General features: G+C 37.3%; 1 protein-coding gene across 1 annotated transcript in view; it reads right to left on the reverse strand.

Moving 5' to 3' along the window:
* The window catches only part of Dach2 (dachshund family transcription factor 2), a 743535-nt gene that overhangs the window by 284529 nt on the left and 432185 nt on the right, over nucleotides 1-26821 (reverse strand). Inside the window, exon 4 of the mRNA XM_055598244.1 lies at nucleotides 8920-9051. Within this exon, the coding sequence (XP_055454219.1) occupies nucleotides 8920-9051 (132 nt within the window). The remainder of the gene's footprint in view (nucleotides 1-8919; nucleotides 9052-26821) is intronic.

Consider the following 26821-nt stretch of genomic DNA (forward strand, 5'->3'; position numbering starts at 1 on the left):
ATTCAATGGAAAAAAGACAGCATCTTCAACAAATGTTGCTGGACCAACTGGATGTCTACATGCAGAAAAATGAAAATAGATCCATATTTATCACCCTGCACAAAACTAAAGTCCAAGTGGATCAAAGACCTCAACATAAAACCAGATACTCTAAATCAGTTGGAAAAAAAAAGTGGGAAACAGCATAGAACTCATTGGCACAGGAGACAACTTCCTGAACAGAACACCAACAGCACAGGCTCTAAGAGCAACAATCAATAAATGGGACCTCATGAAACTGAAAAGCTTCTGTAAAGCAAAAGACACTGTCATCAAAACAAATAGACCGCCTACAGATTGGGAAAGAATCTTCACCAACCCTTTATCTGACAGAGGGCTAATATCCAGTATATTTAAAGAACTAAAGAAGCAGAAAAGAAACAAACCAAGTAATCCACTTAAAAAATGGGGAACAGAGCTAAACAGAGAATTCTCGAAAGAGGAACATCGAATGGCAGAGAAACACTTAAAGAAATGTTCAACCTCATTAGCCATTAGGGAAATGCAAATCAAAACGACCCTGAGATTTCACCTTACACCCATCAGAATGGCCAAGATGAAAAACTCAAGTGATAGCACATGCTGGAGAGGTTGTGGAGAAAAGGGAACCCTCCTCCATTGCTGGTAGGAATGTAAACTGGTTCAACCACTTTGGAAGTCAATCTGGCGCTTTCTCAGACAAGTAAGAGTAGTGCTACCTCAAGACCCAGCTATACCACTCCTAGGTATATACCCAAAATTTGCTCAAGTACACAACAAGGACATTTGTTCAACCATGTTCTTATCAGCTTTATTTGTAATAGCCAGAACTTGGAAACAACCCAGATGTCCATCAACGGAGGAATGGATACAGAAATTGTGGTATTTTTACACAATGGAATACTACTCAGCAATCAAAAAGGAGGAAATCATGAAATTTGCAGGCAAGTGGTGGGATCTAGAAAAGATCATTCTGAGTGAAGTATCCCAGAAGGAGAAAGACAAACTCGGTGTATACTCGTTTATATAGACCTACAAGACATGATAAACATAATGAAATCTACACACCTAAAGAAGATAATCAAGAAAGTGGACACAGGCGAAGGTGATTAATCCTCATTTAGAAAGACAAATGGGATGTGCATTGAACTTATGACAGGAGTCTCCCACAAAAGGCATCTGAAAGACTCTACCTAGCAGTGTTTCAAAGCAGACACTAAGACTCATAACCAAACCTTGGCAGAGTGCAGGGAATCATATGAAAGAAGGGAAGTTAGTATGATATGGAAAGGATAGGAGCTCTACAAGGACCAAACATATCTGGGCACAAGGTCTTTTCTGAGACTGACACTCAACCAAGGACCATCTATGGATATAACCTAGAACTTCTGCTCGGATGTGGCCCGTGGTAGCTCAGTAACCAAGTAGTTTTCCAAAGTAAGGGGAACACGGACTATTTCTAACAGTATCTCAAGGGCAGGCTGTTTGACCCCCCCCCCCAGGGAGGAGCAGTCTGTTAGGCCACAGAGGAGTACTTTGCAGCCAGCCCTGAAGATACCTGATAAAACAGGGTCAGATGAAAGGGGAGGAGGTCCTCCCCTATCAGTGGACTTGGAAAGGGGCAGGGAGGAGACCAGGGAGGGAGTGTGGGGTTGGGGAGGGAATGAGGGTGCGGGATACAGCTGGGACACAGAGTTAACAAAATGTAACTAAAAAGAAAAAAATAATAAAAAAAAATGTTAAATAAGTCGAATTATCAAAGGAAAAAAAAAGCACGAAAGGAAATTTTGGCAGGGCAAAATCTGTTACTTCTGTAGCAAGATGCAAAGCCACTTTAAATGCACCGGGCGGGCATGCCCAGGGGTGGTCCTTTAACTCTAAAGCAGAGAGGTCCCAAGCCTCTTTCTGAGTGCTGAGAGCTTGGCTTCCCATTCTTAGGAGACTGTCAATAGAAAGCAGTGCAGTGTCCAAGGAAAACGGCACCTGATCATAGGAAAATGCTGATTCTTACTAAGGGTGTCTTCCCACATTTCTTTCAAGATGGCACTTCCTGTCGTATTTAGCCCTTTGATCGAAGACAGTAAGTTTCACGTATTTTTCCCAGACGGAGGAACTAGAGCAAGTCTTCAAGTAACCCCACCTGGCATGGTGCTTACATTTCATGTAACTTCTCTGTTTGTCTGTATCCAAGGTACATGTTCTCATCCATTCAGGATACCAGGGGAAGTATTAGGACCTACTAAGCCTGAGCTTGTTTCTAACACTTGGGACACTCTCAGTGACCATTGTTACAGTATCGAATAAAGATTCCTGTTTCATAAAATTGTAAAAAAAAAAAAAAAAAAGAATTATTGCTTAAATTTAAGATTATCATATTCAGCAAATAAGTCAATTTCAGAAAGACAAAAGGCATATTTTCTCTTGTTTTTATCTTTACCTAGATTTCATATAGATGCATAAACTTACAGACATGCATTCACACACATGCATGCATACACACAAGCCTGCACACACACACACACACACACACACACACACACACAAATCATGAAAGTAATAGCAAAACTGTCTATGGGATATGAATAGAACCAATGGGAAAAAGCAAAGTGGGTTTTGGAGAATATCTTTAAAGTCTATTTTATATAATTGTGTTAAAATGTCATTAAGATACTCATTTCCATGTACAAGGAATATGTACCATTTTAAAACCAATTATTACTTACATTTTTTTTTCTCTTCTGATACTTTTCATCTTTTTAAAAATTTAGTCTGAAAGGATAACACAGAATCCTGGAAAACACTACAAACTCAATTCCCAAATGCCTTGAGGAAACTAGTATACTAGGTAAAACTCAGCCTGGCTTACTAAAAATCAAGTCCTGTCTGGCCAATCTAATCTCCCTTCTGTGACAGAATGACAGCTTGAGAAACAGAATAGCAACATTAGATGCAATTTATGCTGACTTTATGAAAGTTTTCAGACCAGTCTAAACAATTGACTCATCAATAAGCTGAAAATCCAGGCAGGTCACATACCTGTAGAATTTAGAAATAGAGAAATGGTACATTAAAAGATTATCACAATGCATCAATGTCTATTTGGGGCAATGATTTAAAAAAAAGACTCTTTTGGATATCAGATATCCAGAGCAAGCTATATACTTCTCTCAGTGTTCTGAACATTGACCAAGGCACATTTCAATAATGCCACATAAACATAAAATTTGGAAGAATGAACTCAGAATCTGGTGGCAGCACTAAACACAATATCTTGTTGAAAATTGATAGCATAGACTATGAGAACATCAGATTCATGATTTTGTTCAATTATTAAATAAAACTAAAATAACTAGGCAAGGAATGCCTAAAATTAAAATTTTACCAATACTATAACCACTAAATGCTAAATTTTGACTAATCCAAAAGAAAGAGGGAGAATTATTCAAAATCATAGAATAAAACTTTATTAGTGCTATATAAATAAGTGTTAAAATGCAGGGATACTTAAGGTATATAAAATGTAAGAACTCATAGTGTATTTAATAGTAATTATCTCTTCCCTCATAAATAAGGTCTTGTATTTTGTAAAAATATCCAGTTGATGACAAAAGAAAAGTAAACAATTGGGAAGAAATTATATAGATCATATATAGGAAAAATCATGTAAAGAAATATTATATTAATTTTATTAATCATTCTGATAAAAAGATGCTTATGACTATCATTTATCTAAATAAACCTTAACATCACTTATACCAAAAAGAAGCTCTCAATTTCCTTTTGAGGTATTAAGAATAGGCATAATATTATACTGGTATAGGGATATAGCAGTAGTGCGTAACTATATTCCACGGTTTCACTAGACCTGGGTATTTGCTTAGGTTTGCAATAACAGGCATGAATTCTCTCTTATGGAGTAGTCCTAAATTACAGTTACAAAGAAAATAAATGTAGCTCTTACTCCTCATTAAAAAGGCTTCTTTTTTACAACAGATGGTAACTATTACAGAGATCTATCACTGGTCAAAATGAAGAGAACAACTGGTCCTCAGTTGATACTTAACCAAGTAAAACAACTATAACATAACATCTACACCTACGGTTTAGGGAGCTACAAGAAAAAATTAAAAGGGCAGAAATAAATGAAAGCTAGATTAAGATGCCTAAATCTAGATAATGTCTAGACAGGTAGATAATGTCTTCTAAATATGACAGGAAAATTGTAGCTATAAAAATATTGAAAATATAGTTACCGGAAAGCACTTTATAACAGCACAAATTTACATGCCAATGATTCAACTTTCACAGAGGGGCAACTTTCACAAGGTCTTACCACTCCTATATAGAGAGCTAGAGTCATTAACTCTTGGTCAAAAAAGTAAAATCAGTTTCTCCAGGAACATAGTTCCTCATAGGTTATCCAGTCAAAGGCTCAGCTTAAATTCACACACACACACACATACACACACACACACACACACACACACACACACACACACACACACAGATGCACACACATGCCCATGGGCACAACACTAAATGGACCCAGTAAGGTCTGTGTGTGTAACGATATTTATAGAAAAAAAAATGGTCATAAAACTGAGGAGTGTGGGAGACATGAAAAAGGAGATGGGAGAGTAATGATATAAACAACATATACGAATTTCTCAAAAATTAAAAACATTAAGTTAAAAAAGCAAACACTATAACTCTACAGCAGCAAGAGATGCTACCCAACATTGCTTTTAAGGTGTTATCAGTTTACAAGAAAAGTGTGGGAGAAGAAAACACTGTAATCACACACACACACACACACACACACACACACACATGCTTGCGCATGCACACACACATAAACACACAAACCCTCCCAGAAATGATTTTTGTCATCATGATCAACTAAAAGTAAGCAGGCTTCTCCTGAATCTCTAGAAACATCTTCCCATATTTAATTAAATGCTTAGAAAGTATAAAGAAAGAATGCAATCATGGGATTTTCCAATTGAACATTATAAGTTAACTGGTTCTACATGCTTCAACTTTTCCGCTAAACACCATATTTTCTACAAATCAAACCTTCAACATCTGCTCCACAGAAACTAGACCAGTACAAAAATCAGAAGAAGCAAGATAAAGATTTACATGGTTATGATCTTTGATTGTCCACAGGAAGTCATGGTGCAAAAAAACTACTTATAAAATGCACCAGAGTTAAACATAACCAATGCATTTCTACTAGTAAATAGAAATACATCAAAGACTTGGGCATAGCCATTTAAAAAGACCCACTGCTGTATAGCTACACTTATTTGATAACTACAATGATAATTGCTCACACATTTATTTCACACAACCTCTCCACAGCTACAACCTGTAGGGATTAATTACAAAGGTCCAGGAGCAATAATATACAGCTAATTTCCTTAAGCAATAAAAGACAGAATTTCTCAACTGAAGCCAATGAAACAGAAACAGATTGTTATTAATGCTGAAATCTTGATGCAGAGTCATGGTGCTGCCATTACAGAACCTATTAAATACCACGAATCAGAGAAACCATCAGCCTGTCTTCACAGGAGAAAATGCTATTCTTGCCTGAACTCTTCAGGAATTTATAGTTTTTTTTTTCCTTTCAAAGCATAATTTTATTGATTTAAATTTATCCCCTCTTGCCTCTAGTTTTACAAAATTTCTCAAAAGTGTTAACTGAAATGAAATAAAATCTTCTAGTTTGAAAATGTTCTTTTTCTCCTGGTGATTTAAACCTCTCAACTAAATATGGACTGTTTATATTTTTAGACCAGTAATCTCTGTATTTTATGATGACTCAAAAGATTTCAAAATTTCTTTATGCTATGGGTATGGGACTCTGATTTTGCGTAGGTGGTTTGTGTGAAGAAAAAAATTCAGAATGGATAACCTCATTCTTTTCAGTAAAATACCGATTTTCCATATACAACTCTGTGTTTGAGTATGAACAAAATTATATTTAAGCTATATTTTAATAAGTCATTACAATTAAATATAATAGAGAAGTTCCACAATTAAATGACAAGGATCAAAGAAAAGTGAAGGTTACAAAGTTACTAGTATCAACAAATGATGCTGTTCAATCTGGAATGCTTCATGTAGAAGAATGCAAATAAAACCATACTTATCACCCTGTACATTACTTCACTCCAAATATATCAAAGGCCTCAACATAAAACCACATGCACTGAACCTGATATAAGCACAAGTAAGCAGTAGCCTTGAACTCATTGGCACAAAAAAGTCTTGCTAAACAGAACAACATTATAACAGGCACTGAGATCAATAATGAATAGAACCTCGTGAATCTAAAAAGATTCTGTAAGACAAAAGACACCATCATTTGGACAAAGTAGCAGGCTACACGGGAAAAGAGTTTTACCAAGTACCTATCAAGTAGAGGACTAATATATAAAATACATACAGAACTTTAAAAAACTGTATATCAAGAATGCAAAGAACCCAATTTTAAAATGATGTTAAGGTATAAACAGAGAAATTTCAAAAGAGAAAACACAAATGGCTCAGAAGCACCTAAATAAGTGTTTGATATCCTTAGTCATCTGTGAATTGTAAATCAAAACTACTTTTAAATTTCATCTATCACCTACCAGAATTACTAAGATCAATAAAACAAGAAACAACTCAGGCTGACTAGTCTGTGATGTAAGAAGACTAATCCTACTCTACTGGTTGGAGTGCAAACCTGTATAACCTCTATGGTTGTGTGGTGATTCCTCAGGAAACTGAGAATGGATCTGTCTCAAGATCAATCTATAACACACTTTGCTGTATACCTAAAAGATGTTTCATTCTACAATGGAGATATTTGCTCAGTCATGTTCATTGCTGCTCTATTCATAATAGCCAGAACCTGGAATCAGCCTAGATGTATGTCAAAAGCTGAATGGATAATGAAAATATGGTACATTTACACAATGGGATATTAACTCAGCTATTTAAAAAATAAAATCATACACTTCCCAGGTAAATGGATAGAGTTGGAAAAGAATCATCCTGAGTTAGGTAACCCAGATCCAAAAAGATAAATATGGTACGCTTTTACCTATACATTGATGTTTGCTTTTAAGTCTTATATATAAGCAAGCCAAAATCTATATAACCAAAAAGTTTAAGTAAGGGACTTGTGAGGCATCTTCTATCACCCAAGGTAGAGGAAAATGGAATGGATAAATATTGTTGGACATGGCAGGGAGGGGACCTGGAACCAACAGATCACAAGATGAAGAAAGGGAGTACAGGGAAGGCCAGCAAAAAATAAGGGCCATTTTAAGTCATATGGAAACGTATGGTAGACGTTTCCTAAAATATATATGTATATAAAGGTGATCTAAATGAAATTTCCAGATAATGGGAGCAATAGAGCCCCACCCACATACACATCAACAAATGAAACTTCCAGTACCAGGAATGAGGTAAGTTTAATCTAGTTGTTGGCCGAAAGAACCCAGTTGGAACTTCCAAATAAACAACACTGTAGACAAGGCTATTTGCTGCTCTCCACAAACTGACCACAAGGCCGTATTGCCAAAGACAACACATACAGAACTCATTAAACATAAACTCATAAATTATAGAAACATCAATCCAGTCTACCAAGAACCTTCTCCTTTACAGAGTCGTGTTCATGGTACTGGATGGTACTCTGCATGCTACCAAAGAAGAAAGATAAACAACACAATTATAAACTGTTCAATCTACATTGGTGACCAACATGCAAAATGTACTAGTGCAATAATGGATTAAAACATGTAGGAGAAAACAATCAATATTTGACTGGATTAAAGATACACTCTAAGACATGGAACCCATCCCTGACACTGCTTGGCTGGCCAAGAACCTGAGACTAGATGAGAAAGTGGCCTAGGGGAACACCAAATGCTACTGTTCTGCTAAGGGAGTATTGCAATAAAATTGCTACTTCCAACATAGTGCTATATTCAAAAATCAATGTCTTATAGCCAAACTTTGGGCAGATGCATGAAAACTTATGAAATAAGGGGGAGACAGAAACACCTGGAGGGAACAGGAGCTCCACAAGGAGAGCAACAGAAACAAAAAATCTGAATAAAGGGGTCTTTTCTGAGACTGATACTCCAACCAAGGAGTATGCATGGGATAAGCTAGAACCCCTGCACAGATGTAGCCCATGGCAGCTCATTCTCCAAGTGGGTGCCCTAGTAAGAAGAAAAGAGACTGTCTCTGACATGAACTCATGAGCTGGCTCTTTGATCACTTCCTCCTGAGGAGGAGGCAGCATTACCAGGCCACAGAGGAAGACAATGCAGCCAGTCCTGATGAAACCTGATAAGCTATGGTCAGATGGTAGTTCTGCAACTGAGCAAATTTGCCCAATAAACCTGGAATGTGTGCTGTTCTGTTTATTTTACAAATGGTGGAGTAAGAAGTATGGCTTTAATCTGGAATATGGCACTGTTTTTCAGACAGGGAGTGCAATAGCTAATATTAAAGAATTAGAACAAAATTGCACAACAAAACAGACAAAATGGAGTAGGCACAATGGCTAAGGAAGAAGAATGGTGTGTATTTAAGGTCGACTTGTGTTATGAAGAGAAACCTTATGTCACACACAGACACACATATACAGACACACACAGACATAGACACACACACATAAACAGATTTCTAAATGTTTATGAAATGGAAATCTGGAGTTATAACCTGCAATAATTTTCTAGTTTGAGTATAAATGTTATCAACAAGCTAAAGGCCTTTTCCAGCGTAACTATAATAATCAAACACATAAAATGTTCTCTGCTCATTTTACATCGTCCCTTCCATGCTATTATAAAACAGTGTCACCTTTTGGCTACTGCTGAAGACACTCACCTGTGGTAGAGTTAAGGTCATCTGGCTCTGACTCAGTCCCATTTTGGCTTCCATTTCCCTGAAGAGTATTCATTGCCATAAGCTTCATCTTCTGGAGCTTCATTGCCTCAGCCATTGCTGCAGCTGTTATACCTAAACCATAACCATCAATTAAAAAATAGTAATTTTTTCTTAATGGCATATAAACATATGTAGTTATTTAAAAAGAATATTCAGAGTGTACAAGCAGAAAGGTAAAGTACAAGTAACCATTAAAATAATGAATATTTCAAAATATATTTTCAACTCATAATAAGTTCTTATAACAAATAGCATAAAATCTTATCTTAAAGATTATACATGGGCCTTATCCTCAGTTAAAATCACAAAGAAACAATTAAGTAAGTTGTTCAGTTTATTTATTTTTTTTGGGGGGGTGGGAATGGGCTGAAATTTTGAGACATGGTTTCTCTGTGTATCCTTGGCTGTCCTGGACTCACTTTGTAGATCAGGTTAGCCTCAAACTCACAGAGATCTGCCTGGATATGCCTTCCCGCATGCTGGGATTACAGACATTTTCCACCATGCCCAACACCTTTATTTATTTTTTAAGTACAGGAATAATTAACAGCAAAAAAGGAAAGTAGTCCAAAACTTAAAAAACTGTGTGTGTATAAAATGAAATTAAGAATATTTGTGAAAAAGATTCCTCATATACTTTCATATTCTACACAAAATGAAAAGTTACAATATTTATTTGTCTAAACAAACAACATCTGTATTCTGTGCAAGCAAGTAACAGTGAGTAATGCAGAACTTAAGTTCACACTGCTAAAGAATCATGTCATAATAATGCTACAAAGAAACAGAGACGATATCAAAGTCAAATTCTTCAGGTAACAACAAGAAAAGAGTAAACTTTTATTGTTCAGTTATATGCAAAGATACATGGCTGGCAAAGGGCCACATTATTTAGTGGAAACTATTTGCATTCAAGTTTCAAAATAGCTCCAATGTAAACTAATGAAAATCATTAAAGAGTAAGTTCTCTTACCATATCAGTCATACATTGTAGTTTCCATTTTACAGCTCCTTCCATTTGACTCAAGTTTAGAGACTTAACCTATATCTCCTATGCTCTAGAATAGCTCATGGTCTACATTACAATGACTTTACACACATAAATTGTGAAATCTTGTTGAGTCTCCAAATCTTGTTAAAGAATAAATGTGACTTCAAGTAGAAACAGAGTCAAGAATAATGTTATAATTTATAACATTATTTATAAAATGTTATAATTTTTTGAAAACATCATAGTAAATTGCTTTTCTCTTCAACTGTCAAATTAATGTTTTCACGTGGGGGTACATTCTCAACTTCATATGGAAAAACAAACAAACAGAAAAGCAGAATTCCTAAGACAATCCTGTACAATAAAAGTTATTCTGGAAATATTTTCATCCCTGATCTCAAGATATATTATAGAGCAACAATAATAAAAACAACATGGCACTGGCCCAGAAACAAGAGTAATAGATAACTGGAATAAAATAAAAAATCCAGAAATTAATCCACACAACTGTGAACTACTTATTTTTGACAAAGAATCCAAAATCATGCAACAGAAAAAAAAAGACAACATATTCAACAAATGGTGCTGGTCTAACTGGGTGTCTACATGTAGAAAAATGCAAATAGACCTATATTTATCACCCTGTACAAAGTTAAAAGCCATGTGGATCAAAGACCTCAGCATAAAACCAGACAAATTAAATCTGTTGGAAGAAAGAGCAGAGAAGACCCTGAATGCATTGGCATAGGAGACAACTTCCTGAACAGAACAACAACACAGGCTCTAAGATTAACAGTTAGTAAATGAGACTTCATGAAACTGAAAAGATTTAGATACAAGATGAGGCACAGACTACACAGGTTATCTGAACAGCAGCTCATCAGTGAAGCAGAATGACCAGCAGGCTGTACTGTGGACCCCAAAATCCCAACATCTGGATTTCTCAGGTGAGAGTAGAATCCATGGGGATATTTGAAAGTCCATCTTCAGGCCACTGGGATAATACTCAGAAAAAAATTACTGTGCTTCTACCTAGCAATGCCACAGCCTTCCTAAGATCAGGGCTCCTACCTTGCAGCCTTAGGCCACCCACCTGCCAAAACCCATCATCTGTGGATACCTGTGTGGGATCAACAATGGTGGCTCAAGCATGGCTCTGACCCCACAGGCTTAGGCAGAACTGCTTCCCATTCCATTGTGGATAACTTCGTGGAACCTGGGGTGCTCAATCTTACTACCTGGGGAGTGAATAACTTCCTGTACTAAGGTGAGATTCCAAACCTGGGTGACCACTCTGACAGTGCTGTGGACACCTTCTGGGTACTAGCAGCTCCTGTTTCCACACCTGAGAGACCACACTCAAAATCCTGTGGACACATTCCTGATTGCAGGAGCTAGTAGTAGTCACTCTCAATCCCCTGTAGAGGTGGGGGAGATAGGAATCCATTCTGCCTAGTCCCCATCTGCCTGCCTCACCCAGGTCAGAATCAGGCAGCACAGCACAGACAGTGAGCACAGTGGAGCTGAGATAGGCTTGGGACCCAGATTCCATCCCCCACTATCTTTTTAATTATTTTTTAAATTTTTATAATAATTACAGTTTATTCATTTTGTATCCCAGCTGTAACCCCCTCTCTCATTCCTTACCAATCTCACTCTCCCTTCCTCATCTCCTCCCAGGCCCCTCTTCAAGTCCACTGATAGTGGAGGACTTCCTCCCTTTCTATCTGACCCTAACTTATCAGGTCTCATCAGGACTGGCTTCGTTGTCCTCCTCTGTGGCCAGGCAAGGCTGTTCACCTCTCAGAAGTTGGTGAGCAAAGAGCCAACCATTAAGTTCATGTCAGAGACATTCCCTGTTCCTCTTACTAGTGACCCACTTGGATACTGAGCTGCCAGGGGCTACATCTGAACAGGAGTCTGTAGGTTATATCTATAAATGGTCCTTGGTTGGAGTATCATTCTCAGAAAAGACCCTTGTGTCCATATTTTTTGGTTCTGTTGCTCTCCTTCTGGAGCTCCAGTCCCCTCCTGGTCTTATTATCCCCCCCTTCTTTCCTAAGATCCCTTGCACTGTGCCCAGAGTTTGGTTATGTGTCTCAGTATCTGCTTTGTTACACTGCTGGGGAGAGTCTTTCAAATGCCCTCTGTGGTACCTTGTTTCCTGTTTTCTCCTTCTTCCAGTCTCCATCCTGTTTGTCTTTCTGAATGTGGATTGACCATCTTACCCAGGGTCCTACTTCTAGTACAGCTTCTTTAGATGTATGGATTTCAGTATGTTTATCTTATATTATATGCCTAATATTTACCTATAATTCAGTATATACCATGTGTGTCATTCTGATCCTTGGAGCTTTCTCAGACATTTAGGAGTAGCTCTTCCTCAAGATCCAGATATACCATTCCTAGGCATATATCCAAAATATGCTCAAGTACACAACAAGGACATTTGCTCAACCATGTTTGTAGCAGCTTTATTTGTAATAGCCAGAACCTGGAAACAAATCAGATGTCCCTCAACTGAAGAATGGATTCAGCAATTGTGGTACACAATTAAATACTACTCAGCAATTAAAAACAAGAAAATCATGAAATTTGCAGGCAATTTGTTGGGATCTAGAAAAGATCATCCTGAGTGAAGCATCCCACGCCATCTTAAGGAAACCTGTGGAGCACTGGAGCAGCTCTAGGCACAGAGATCTATCTGCTAATGCCTCAGCCTGGCTCACATAGGCCAGAAACAGTGAGCCTAGTACAAAAAACTCAGCAGAGTAGAGGCAGGCATCTAATCCAAGTTCCATTGTCTTCCTCCCCAATGAGGCCTGTAGGGCACTGGAGCAGCTTTAGGCATGGAGATCTTTCTGCCTGATCTCCAGCAGCATAGCCTACCTGGGTCCAAAATGACTCAGCCAGCACAGCCAGTGAATCCAGCAGAGTTTGAGCCAGGCCTGGGACCCAAATTCTATCCTTCACTAACTTAAGGAAGCCTGTGGGTCCTGGAGCAACTCTAGACTCAGATCTTTCTGCCTGTGCCTTAGCAGCCTGTCATACCTCAGTCACAAACAGTGAGCCAGCAGAGAGTGAATCCAGGGAAGACTACTTGAGACTCCAGAGACAGGTGGATATAGTCTGCAGTAAGAGGTTCCAGGAATACTCAGAAAAGGTACAGACAAACAGATGGCTAGAAGCTTCTGTAAGAATAGAGGTAACAAAAACCAGGATGTCATGGCTTCACCAAAATCTCGAAAAATAAACAAAGATTCTATTGCAGATGAAACACAGGATAAGTATCTTAAGTCTATAATTATGCAGTTATTTGGGGCACATAAGGAGAAAACAAACAAACAACAACAACAACAAAAATAGAGGCCATCAAGGACAGACAGGAATCCACATTGAAACAAATGAAAGATATGGTGCAAGACATTAAAACAGAATTAGTCAGAATCAATAAAGAAAACAAAAACAGGAAAAACCCTGGAGCTGGAGAACTTAGAGAAGAGATCAGGAACCACAAAAGTAAGTATCACCTACAGAATACAAGAGATGGAATAGAGAGAAGGTACAAACTGCAGAAATTGATACATCTCACAAAGAAAAAATAAAATTGAAAAAAAAATTATAAACACAAAACAGCCAAGAAATCAAAGACACCATGAAAAGACGAAATCTAAGAATAATAGGAATAAATGAAAAAGAAGATGCCAGGATCTAAGGCCCAAAAATATTTTCGAGAAAATCAAAGAAGAACATTTTTCCAACCTTAGGAAAGGGATGCCCATACACATACAAGAGACCCACAGAACATCAAATTGACTAGACTGGAAAAGGAACTCTTCTTGCCACATAATAATCAAAACACTAAATCTACAGAATGAAAAAAAATATTAAAAGTGGCAAGGGAAAAAAGGCCAAGTAATATATAAAGGCAGACCTATCAAAATCACACCAGACTTCTCAACAGATACTATGAAAGTCAGAAGAGCCTGGGTGGATATCATGGAGATGCTTACAGATCAAAGATGCCAACCAAGACAACTATATACAGCAAAACATTTAATCCATATAGATGGCGAAAACAAAATATTCCATGACATAACTAAATTTAAACAATATATATGCAGCAATTCACCCCTACAGAAGATACTAGAAGGAAAACTCCAACCCAATGAGATCAACTACACCCAAGAAAACACAGGCTAAATGTAACTTCACAATAAAAAGCCAAAGAAAACAAGATGGCAAACACAGGATCACCACCAACTCCAAAATAAAAGGAAGTAACAATCATTGGTCACTAATATTTATTAACATTAGTGGTCCCAACTCTCCAATAAAAAGACACAGACTAAAAGATTTGTGGCAGAAGCAGGATCCAACATTCTGCTGCATTTACGAAACACATCTCTGCAACAACGATAAACACTAACTCCGAGTATTGAGCTGGAAAAAAGTTTTCCAAGGAAACAGACATGAAAAGCAAGCCTGAGTAGCCATTCTAATATCGAATAAAATACACTTTCAACCAAAACTAATCAAAATAGATGAAGACTGATATTTAATTCTCATGAGAGGAAAAATCAACCAAGAAGACTTCACAATCCTAAACATCTATGCACCAAATACAAGGGGTCCTGCATTTATCAATGAAATATTAATAAATCTCAAATCACACATAGATTCTAAAACTTTAACAGTGGGAGACCTCAAACCCTACTCTCATTAAGGAACAGATTAGTGAGACAGAAGCTAAACAGAGAAATAATGACACTAACAGAGGTCTTAAATGAAATGGACCTAATAGATGACTACAGAACCTTTCACCCAAACACAAAAGAGTATAAATTTTTCTCAGCATCTCATAGAAACTTCTCTAAAGTAGACTATATAATTGGTCACAAAGATAGCTTCAACAGGTACAAGAATATTGAAATAATCCCTTGTATCATATCAGACCACCATAGTCTAAAACTAGACCTTAACAATAACAGAAATAATAAAAAGCCTACATATACATGGAAACTAAACAACACACAACTCAATGACAACTGGGAGATGAGGAAATAGAGAAAGAAATTAAGACTGCATAGAGTTCAAGGAAAATGAATGTACAACTTACCCTAACTTATAGGGGGCACAATGAATGCAGTGCTAAGGGGAAAGTTCATAAGATTAAGTGCCTTCAGAGAGAAATTTGAAGACTCTCTTACAAACAATTTAATGGCACACTTGAATGTTAAAAAAAAATCTATACCCAAGAGGACTAGAGGGTTGGAAATAATAAAACTGGGCTGAAATCAATAAATTAGAAACAAAGAACAATTCAAAGAATCAACAAAACAAAGAGTTGGTTTTCTTTAAGAAATTTGAGATAGACAAACCATTAGCCAAACTAACTAAAAGCAGAAGGACACTGTCCAAATAAACAAAATCAGAAATGAAATGGGAGGCATAACAACAGACACTGTGGAAATCCAAAGAATCATTATGTCCTACTTTATAAAACTGTATGCCACAAAATTTGAAAATCTAAATGAAATGGGAAATTTTCTGGATAGAGTCCATTTACCAAAGCTGCATTAAGATCAGGTAAATAAATTAAATAGTCCTATATCCCCTAACAAATTAGAAGCTGTTATCAAAAGTCTTCCATCAAAAAAAAAAAAAAAGCTGGGGCCAGAAGATTTCCACACAGAATTTTACAAGACCTTCAGAGGAGAGATAGGACCAATTCTCTTCAAACTATTTCAAAAAATAGAAACAGAAGGAACATTACCAAACTCATTCTATATGGCCATAGTTACCTTCATACCTAACCCGCACAAAGGCCCTACAAAGAAAGAGAACCTCAGACCAATCTTGATTATAAATATTGACACAAAAATACTGAATAAAATACTCACAAACCAAATCCAAGAACACATCAAAGTTATCACCCAAAATGACCAAGTAGGCTTCATCCCAGGCATACAAGGGTGGTTCAACATATGAAAATCCATCAATATAATCCACCATATAAACCAACTAAAAGAAAAAAAGAACACATGATCATCTTAGATGCTGTAAAAATATTTCACAAAATTCAACAAACGTTCACATTTAAATTTTTGGAGCGATCAGGGATACAAGGCACATACCTAAACATAGGAAAAGCAATATACAGCAAGCCTATAGCCTGTAACAAACAAAATGGAGAGACACTTAAATCAACTGAAATCAGAGACAAGGCAATGCTGATCACTCTTTCCACATATCTTCAATATAGTTCTTCAAGTCTAAGCTACAGTAATAAGACAACTAAAGAAGTTCAAAGGGATACCAATCAGAAAGGAAGAAGTCAAAGTACCACTATTTGCAGATGATATGATAGTATACAGGAGTGACCCCAGAAACTAGACCAGAGAACTAATTCAGCTGATAAACACCCTCAGCTAAGTGGCTGGATACAAAATTAACAAAAAAAAAAAAAACAAAAACAAAAACAAAACAAAACAAAAAAAAACAAAAAAAACAACTGAAGTTCTCCTGTATACAAAAGAAAAACAGGCTGAGAAATAAATTAGGAAAACAACACCCTTCCCAACATCCACAAGTAACATAAAATACCTTGGTGTGACTCTAACCAAGCAAGTGGAAGACCTGTATAAAAAAAAACTTCAAGTCTCTGAAGAAAAAACTTGAAGAAGATATCAGAAGATTGAAAGGTCTTCCATGCTCAGAGGTAAGTAGGATTACCATAGTGAAAATGGCTATCCTTCTAAAAGTAATCTAAATATTAAACACAATTCCCATCAAATTACCTACACAATTTTTTACAGACCTTGAAAGAACAATTCTCAATTTCAAATAAAAAAAAAAGACCCAGAGTAGCTAAAAGAATCCTGTACAATATAAGATCATTTAGAGGTATCTCTAGCTCTGATTTCAATCTGTACTATAGTGCAACAATAATAAAAGCAACATGGTACTTGCATAGAAACAGACTAATGGATAAACTGAATCGAATCAAGACCAAATAATTAATCCACACACCTATGGACAACTGATTTTTTATAAAGAAGCCAAAACCATACGATGGAAAAAAGAGCATCTTCAACAAATGGTGTTCCTCTAACTGGATGGCTACATGTAGAAAAACTTAAATAGATCCATATTTATCACCCTGCACAAAGTTAAAGGCCAGTTTGATCAAAGACTTCAACATAAAACCAGACACAATAAATCTGTTAGAAGAAAGAGTGGGAAAGAACCTTGACCTCGTTGAAACAGGAAATAACTTCCTGAATGGAACACCAACAGCACAGGCTCTAAGGTCAATGATCAATAAATGGGATTTAATGAAAATGAAAAGTTTCTGTAAAGCAAAGGACACTGTCATTAGAACAAAACAACAGCCTACAGATTGGGAAAGGATCTTTACCAACCCTATATCTGACAGAGAATATATAAAGAACAGAATATATAAAGAACAAAAGAAGTTAAACAGCAAAAAATCAAGCAAACCAATTATAAAATGGGGTACAGAGATAAACAGAGAATTCTCTGTAGAGGAATATAGAATGGCAGAGAAACACATAAAGAAATGCTCAACGTCCTTAGTATCAGGAAAACGCAAATAAAAACGACCCTGAGATTTCACTTTACACCCATCAGAATGGCTAAACAAAAACAAAAACAAAGAAACAAACAAAAAAACAACCTCAAGGTACAAGACATGCTAGAGAGGATGTGGGAAAAGGTGACCCCTCTTCTATTGCTGATGGGAGTATAACCTTGTACAAGCACTTTGGAAATCACTCTGGAGCTTTCTCAGACATTTAGGAATAGTGCTACCTCAAGATCCAACTATACCACTCCTGGGCATATATCCAAAGGATGCTCTACCATTCAACAAGCAAATTAGTTCAACTATGTTCATAGAAGTTTTATTTGTAATAGCCAGAATCTGGAAACAACCTTTCACTCAGCCAAAGATGTATAGAGAAATTGTGGTACATTTATACAATGGAATACTACTCAGCTATTAAAAACCAGGAAATCATGATATTTGCAGGCAAATGGATGGAACTAAAAAAGATTATCTTAAGTGAGGTAATCTAGAAGCAGAAACCACTCATGCTACATACTCACTTTCAAGTGGATATTAACCATACAATATAGGATAAAAATAGTAAAATCCACAGAACTAAAGAAGCTAAACAACAAGGAGGACCCTAGGGAAAATCTTTAATTCTAATTCAGAAGGAAAAACAGCATAGACACCAGAAGTACTAGAAGAGTTGTAACAGGATGGGAGCCAACCACAGATGTCCTCTAAAAGAATCCATCCAAGGGTATTGAAGCAGATTCAGTGACTCAGAGTCAAGTTTTGGACAGAGTACAGGGAGATAGAACAACCAAGAGGGGTCAGGGCCTCTACAAGGAGACCATCAAAACAAAACAAAAAAAAAAAAAAAAAAAAACCAGAAGGAACATTACCAAACATTACCAAAAGGCCCAGGGTGGACTGCAAAGACTGATGCATCAACTAAAGGCCATGCATAGAGAGAACCTATACCCTCCTCCTTAGATGTAGCCCATAAACAGCTCAGTCTCCATGGGACAATCTCTGACATGAATTCCATTATCTGATACTTAACCCTGGTGGGGTAACCTAGCCAGCCCAGAGAGGAAGAGGATTCAGGCAGCCCTGATGGGACCTGGTAGACAGTAGGGGAGGACTTTACCTATCAGTGGACTAGGTGAGAGTGATAGGAGAAGAAGTGGAAGGAGGGTGGGACCAGGAAGAGATGAGGGAGGAGTCTACAATTGGAATACATAGTGAATAAATTGTTAATAATAATAAGAGTAATAGTAATAATAATAAAGAAAAGGCAACATTCTGAGATACATTCCCAGTGTAGTCTTAATCCCACAGTGTAGCCTTAACAATGGTGTAATAATAATGGTAATTTTATAATAGTAAGATTTAATTAGATATAAGTAAATCAGGGATACAAGGCACATATGTAAACATAGTAAAGGCAATATACAGCAAGCCTATAGCCAACATCAAACTCAATGGAGAGAAACTTAAATCAATCCCACTGAAATCAGGGACAAGACAAGGCTGCCCACTCTCTCCATACCTCTTCAACATAGTACTTGAAGTCCTAGCCAGAGCAATAAGACAATTAAAGAGATCAAGGGGATACAAATCGGAAAGGAAGAGGTCAAAGTGTCACTATTCGCAGATGATATGATAGTATATATGAGCAACCCCAAAAATTCAACCAGAGAACTCCTCCAGCTGATAAACACCTACAGCAAAGTGACAGGATACAAAATCAACTCAAAAAATCAGAAGCCCTCCTGTATACCAAAGACAAAAAGGCTGAGAAAGAAATTAGGGAAACAACACCTTTCACAATAGCCACTAATAACATAAAGTATGTTGGGGTGACACTAACCAAGCAAATGAAAGACCTGTTTGAGAAAAACTTCAAGTCTCTGAAGAAAGAAATTGAAGAAGATATAAGAAGATGGAAAGATCTCCCGTGCTCATGGATTGGTAAGATTAACATTGTGAAAATGGCCATCCTGCCAAAAGCAATCTACAGATTCAATGAAATTCCCATCAAAATACCAACTCAATTCTTTACAGACCTTGAAAAAAAAGATTCTCAGCTTCATATGGAGAAACAAAAAACCCAGAATCTCCAAAACAATCCTGTACAACAACAGATCATCTGGAGGTATCTCCATCCCCGATCTCAAGCTGTACTACAGAGCAATAGTAATAAAAACTGCATGGTATTGGCATAAAAACAGAAAGGAGGATCAATGGAACCACATAGAAGACCCAGAAATAAACCCACACACCTATGAATACTCGATTTTTGACAAAGAAGCCAAAACCATTCAATGGAAAAAAGACAGCATCTTCAATAAATGGTGCTGGTCCAACTAGATGTCTACATGCAGAAAAATGAAAATAGATCCATATTTATCACCCTGCACAAAACTGAAGTCCAAGTGGATCAAAGACCTCAACATAAAACCAGATACTCTAAATCAGTTGGAAAAAAAAAAGTGGGGAACAGCCTAGAACTCATTGTCACAGGAGACAACTTCCTGAACAGAACACCAACAGCACAGGCTCTAAGAGCATCAATGAATAAATGGGACCTCATGAAACGAAAAGCTTCTGTAAAGCAAAGGATACTGTCATCAAAACAAAACGACTACCTACAGATTGGAAAAGAATCTTCACTAACCCTTTATCTGACAGAGGACTAATATCCAGTATATACAAAGAACTAAAGAAGCTGAAAAGCAGCAAACCAAGTAATCCAATTAAAAAACGGGGAACAGAGCTAAACAGAGAATTCTCAACAGAGAAATATCGAATGGCAGAGAAACACTTAAAGAAATGCTCAACCTCATTAGCCATCAGGGAAATGCAAATCAAAACAACCCTGAGATTTCACCTCACACCCATCAGAATGGCCAAGATCAAAAACTCAAGGGACAACACATGCTGGAGAGGTTGTGGAGAAAGGGGAACCCTTCTCCACTGCTGGTGGGAATGTAAACTGGTACAACCACTCTGGAAATCTATCTGGCACTTTCTCAGACAATTAGGAATAGCGCTTCCTCAAGACCCAGCTATACCACTGCTAGGTATATACCCAAACTTTGCTCAAGTTCACAAAAAGTATACTTGCTCAACCATGTTTATAGCAGCTGTATTTGTAATAGCCAGGACCTGGAAACAATCCAGATGTCCATCAACGGAGGAATGGGTACAGAAATTGTGGTATTTTTACACAATGGAATACTAGTCAGCAATCAAAAAGGAGAAAATCATGAAATTTGCAGGCAAATGGTGAGATCTAAAAAAGATAATTCTGAGTGAAATATTCCAGAAGGAGAAAGACAAACACGGTATATACTCGCTTATATAGACCTATAAGTTATGATAAGCATAATGAAATCCATACACCTAAAAAAGATAATCAAGAGAGCGGACATGGGGTAAGATGATCAATCCTCATTTAGAAAGACAGATGTGATGTGCATTGAATGTATGACAGGAGTCTACTGAAGGCCTGTGAAAGACTCTAACTAGCAGTGTTTCAAAGTAGATACTAAGACTCATAACCAAACATTCTGCAGAGTACAGGAAACCATACAAAAGAAGGGGAGTTAGTATGATGGGGAAAGGATAGGAGCTCCACAAGGACCAAATATATCTGGGCACAGGGTCTTTTCTGAGACTGACATTCAACCAAGGACCATGTATGGATATAAACTAGAACCTCTGCTCGGATGTAGCCTATGGTAGCTCAGTAACAAATTGTTTCCCATAGTAAGGGGAACAAGGACTATTTCTAACAGGAACTCAATGGCTGGCTCTTTGACCTCACCACCCCCCAAGGGAGGAGCAGTCCTGTTAGGCCACAGAGGAGGACTTTGCAGCCAGTCCTGAAGATATCTGATAAAACAGGATCAGATGAAAGGGGAGGAGGTCCTCCCCTATCAGTGGACTTGGAAAGGGGCAGGGTGGAGATGAGGGAGGGAGGGTGGGATTGAAAGGGAATGAGAGAGCGGGATATGGCTGGGATACAGAGTTAATAAAGTGTAACTGATAAAAAAAAGTGAATAAATTGTAATAAATAAATATATAAATAAAATTTAAAAAAAGAAAAAAAGAATTTCAGCATACATCAGAGAATTAGGAAACAGTGTAAAAAAAAACGGATTATTTTTGAAGTGAAGGTGCTTTAATTCCAGTTAAGTACCTACACATATTTCTTTGATTCAAAAACTTTGTTGTTTTAGTCACAGATTCTAAAATCAGCTTTTTAGTGACATTTCATATCTTTATATGTAAACTTTTTACTGCTAAATAGCATTTTACTATATATAAATGTACAAATATAACTATAAATATATATCACATTTTCTTTATTCAGTCATCTTTTGAAGGGCATTTAGGTTGTTGCTGTTTCCTTGTTATTAAGAATAGAGCAGCACTGGCTGCGCAAGTACACATGGAGTAGAATGTCAAGTCATTTGGACATATTGAAAAGGATAGTGTCACTGAATCATAGGTGTGTACCTATCTTCTTGAGAATTATCCATACTGATTACCAGAGTGATTGCATCAGTTTCAAATCCCACCAAAAGTGAAAGATGGTTCCCCTTTCCTCATATGCATTCTATCATTTGTTGTCAGTTGTTTTGTTTATATTAGCTATGCTGACTAGGGTAAGATAAACTCTCAAAGTTGCTTGAATTCGTATATACCCAGTTATATAGATAATGAACATAGAATTGTTTATTAACATTTTTCACATTTTCTTTTGAGAACTCTCCTTTTTGGTCAATAGCCCAGTTTTTGATTGGGTCAGTTTATGTTCATGACTCTTTTTTAAAATTTCTTTATATATTCTGTACATTAATCCTTTAGTAGAGATATAGCCAGTCAGAATACTCTCTCATTCGGTAGGCTTCCTCTTTACTCTTTTGAATATTTCCTTAGTATTTACAGTTAAAAGTCTTGAGGCAATACACACACGCACACACGCGCGCGCGCACACACACACACACACACAGTGTGTGTGTGTGTGTGTGTGTATATATATATATATATATATATATATATATGTACAATTAAGAGGGGTAAAAGAGATCCAGAAAAAGAAATGATGCACGTTCTCTCTCATGTTTAGTTCATAGCTACAAATAATGATATGGGAGTATGTAACATCCAGTAACCTCAGAAATCAAGAACATGAAAAAGGTCTACAGGGGAGCAGCAATAGAAAGGGCAATGACAGGATGCGAAGGAAAAAAATTGGGGTTGGAGCTTTAGCTGAGGAGGGAACCTTAAATAAGGAGGGTGAAAGAAGAGAGAGAAATAAATACTAAGAATGACTTAAAGATTCATAAGCAATCATATTATTTTTACCTAACATTACACACACATATTGTTTATAGATAGATGGGTTGTGTGTGTGTGGTGTGTGTATGTGTGGTATGTGTGTGTGTGTGTGTACTTTTACATTTCTAACAAAACCCTACTGCTTGGCAAGAGAAAGTTTATTTCAAGTTGTTTAAGAGACTCACAAAGCAATATAATCTATTGCTGTTGCACTTGTTTGATCCAGAGGTTGAAGACAACATTTTAAATTCATTTCTGATAATTTCATTCAGTCCCCTGTCAGCTCCTTCTGACTCCTCCCAGATCATCTTCCCAAAACTGTCCTGCCAATTTTAAGTCACAATTACTCAATTTAATTAGTGCTACCCACATGTGAATAGGCATAGGCTACAATATAAATTGAAACAGAACAGGAAGCTTCTACAGGGGGACTCTGAAAGACTGTACACATTAGAGTATTGAAGGAGATACTGAGACTGATAGCTAAACACTGGACAGAGTACAGGATACCTTATGAAAGAAGAGGAACATCGAAAGGTCCAGAGGGGACATTAACTCCACAAGGAGACCAACAGAGCTAAAAAACCTGGGTCAAGGGGGTCCTGCAGAAACTGATACCCTAACCAAGGACCATGCATGGAGAGTAACTAGACTCCCTGCTAAGAGGAAGCCCACAGGCAGCTAAGTGGCTGGCTCTTTGATTACCTCCCATGGGGAGTGCAGCCTTGCCAGGCCACAGAGTAAGATGATGCAGCCAGCCTTGATGAGACCTGAAAGGCTAGGGTCTGATATAAGGGGATGGGAACCTCCCCTATCAGAGGACTAGTAAGGGGCATGGGGAGAGAAGTGGGTATGTGGTGGGACTGGGAGAAGACCAGGTAGGTGGCTGCATCATGGATACAAAGTGAATAAAATGTGATAGATAGATAGATAGATAGATAGATAGATAGATAGATAGATAGATATAGATATAGATAAAATATACAACATCATGTGGTTCTTTCAATAGTCTATTCCTTATTTTTTGTAATTATAGATTTTATTGAACCATTTAATTTGTTACTTATATCCTTTGATGTTTCATTAAAGAATGACTCACATAAAATGCTCTATTTATATATTCTATACAACTGGATGTCTTAATAGATAACAACATTTAATTTATGACACATTATCTGTGTCATAAATCTCCCTTATTAAGATTCCCATCATGTATTATCTTAGGCCGAAGCTATGATAAGAATAGTCAAGGTTTTAGTATGTTTATACTATATGACTAATATCTACTTATAAGTGAGTATACACTATGTGTGTCTTTCTGATTCTGAGATACCTCACGCAGGATGATCTTTTCTAGATCCCACCATTTGCCTGCAAATTTCATGATGTCCTTGTTTTTAATTGCTGAGTAGTATTCCTTTGTATATATGTACCACAATTTCTGTATTCATTCATCCGTTGATGGACATCTGGGTTGTTTTCAGGTTCTGGCTATTACGAATAAAGCTGCTATGAACATGGTTGAGCAAATGTCCTTTTTGTGTACTTGAGCATATTTTGGATATATGCCTAAGAGTGGCATAGCTGGATCTTGAGGAAGCACTATTCCTAATTGTTGTCTGAGGAAGCACCAGATTGATTTTCAAAGTGGTTTTACAAGTTTACATTCCCACCAACAATGGAGGAAGGTTCCCCTTTCGCCACATCCTTTCCATCATGTATTGTCAGTTGAGTTTTTTATCTTAACCATTCTAATGGGTGTAAGTTGAAATCTCAGGGTCATTTTGATTTGTATTTCCTTGATGACTAAGGCCTTGTGTATTTCTTAAACGTTTCCCTGCCATTCTATATTCCTCTACAGAAAATTCTCTGTTTAGCTCTGTACCACATTTTATTTTTTATTTAATCTGATTTTTTTATTAATTACACTTTATTCATTTTGTATCCTCCCATAAGCCCCTCTATCCTCCCCTCCCAATACCACCCACCCTTCCCCTTCTTCACTCATGCCCCTTCCCAAGTCCACTGATAGGGGAGGTCCTCCTCTCCTTCCTTCCGATCTTAGTCTATCAGATCTCATCAGGAGTGGTAACATTCTCATCTTCTGTGGCCTGATAAGGCTGCTCCCCCCTCAGGGGAAGGTGATCAAAGAGCAGGCCAATCAGATTATGTCAGAGGCAGTCCCTATTCCCATTACTATGTAACCCACTTGGACACTAAACTGCCATGGGCTACATCTGTGCAGGAGTTCTAGGTTATCTCCATGCATGGTTCTTGGTTGGAGTCTGAGTCTCTGAGAAGTCCTCTGTGTTCAAATTTTCTGGTTCTGTTGCTCTCCTTGTAGTTCCAGTCCTCTCCAGATCTTACTAAATTTCCCACTTCTTACATAAGATTCCATGCACACTGCCCAACAGCTGGCCATAAGTCTCAGTGTCTGCTTTGATAGTCTGCAGGGCAGAGCTTTTCAGAGACCCTCTGTGGCAGGTTCCTAGCTTGTTTCCTGTTTTCTTCTTCTTCTGATGTCCTTCCTCTTTGCCTTTTGGGATGGGGATTGAGCATTTTACTCAGGGTCCTCTCTCTTGATTAGTTTCTTTAGATGTACAGATTTTAGTAAGTTTATCCTATATTACATGTCTATATGAGTGAGTATATACTGTGTGTGTCTTTCTGCTTCTGAGACAGCTCACCCAGGATGATCCTTTCTAGGTCCCACCATTTACCAGCAATGAAAAATGAGGAAATCATCTACCATATTTTTTTAATTGGAATACTTTGCTTGTTGCTTTTTAACTTCTTTAGTTCTTTATGTATTCTGTACACCTAAAGAATCTAAGCATGAAGGAGACCCTGGGCAAGATGATCAATACTCACTCAGAAAGACTAATGGTATGGACATTGGAAGAAGGAGAAAACAGTAAACAAGACAGGAGCCTACCACAGGAGGCCTCTGAAAGACTCTACCAAGCAGTGTATCAAAGCAGATGCTGAGGCACATAAGCAAACTGCGCAGAGTGCAGGGAATCTTAGGAAAGAAGGGGCAGATAGTATGATCTGGAAAGAAGAGGAGCTCCACAAGATAAGCAACAGAACAAAAAAAAAAAATCTGGCCACAGTGAGTTTTTCTGAGACTGATACTCCAACCAGGGACTATTCATGGATACAACCTCGAACCCCTGCTCAGATGTAGCCCATTGTGGCTCATTAGTAAGGTGAACAGGGATTGTCTCTGTCGCAGTGGCTGGCTCTTTGATCATCATCCCCTGAGAAGAAGCAGCCAGGCCACAGAGGAGGAAAATGCAGCCAGTCCTGATGAAACCTGGTAATCTAAGGTCAGATAGATGGGGTGGAAGGGAGGACTTCCCCTATCAGTGGACTTGGAGAGGGGCATGGGAGGAGATGAGTGAGGAAGGGATGGATTGGGAGGGAATGAGGGTGGGGGCTACAGCTGGGATACAAGGTAAGTAAACTACAATTAATATGAAAAATAAAAATTTAATTAAAAATGAATATTTATATACATATATGTATATAGTTTGCTTATGTGAGTAGATATATGACAGATATGACAGATATACATAGGTACATAAGATAGATATAGACAGATTTATTCATTTAACAGTAGTTATTAAAGAAAAGGAGTTCATGAATTTTAGTGTGTGTGTACAAGAAAGGAATTCAAGTTGGGAAAAGAAAGAGTAAAAATGAAATAAATACAGTACTCGTACTTGAAATTGTCAAAAACATAATAATAAAAACAAAACATGCATGTAAATAAATAAATAAAATAGTTATTAATATATAATTTCAGTGTAAAAGAATGACAGTGCAAAGAAGGCATTTGAAGTAATTACAGACAAATGTTACATTGATGATTCTGGTTACCATCAAGTACCGAGGAAAAGCTTAACAAATTATAACTAGAT

The sequence above is a fragment of the Psammomys obesus genome, unplaced genomic scaffold (assembly GCF_907164565.1).
Source record: "Psammomys obesus unplaced genomic scaffold, mPsaObe1.curated_primary_1811, whole genome shotgun sequence".
NCBI classification, from domain to species: Eukaryota; Metazoa; Chordata; class Mammalia; order Rodentia; family Muridae; genus Psammomys; species Psammomys obesus.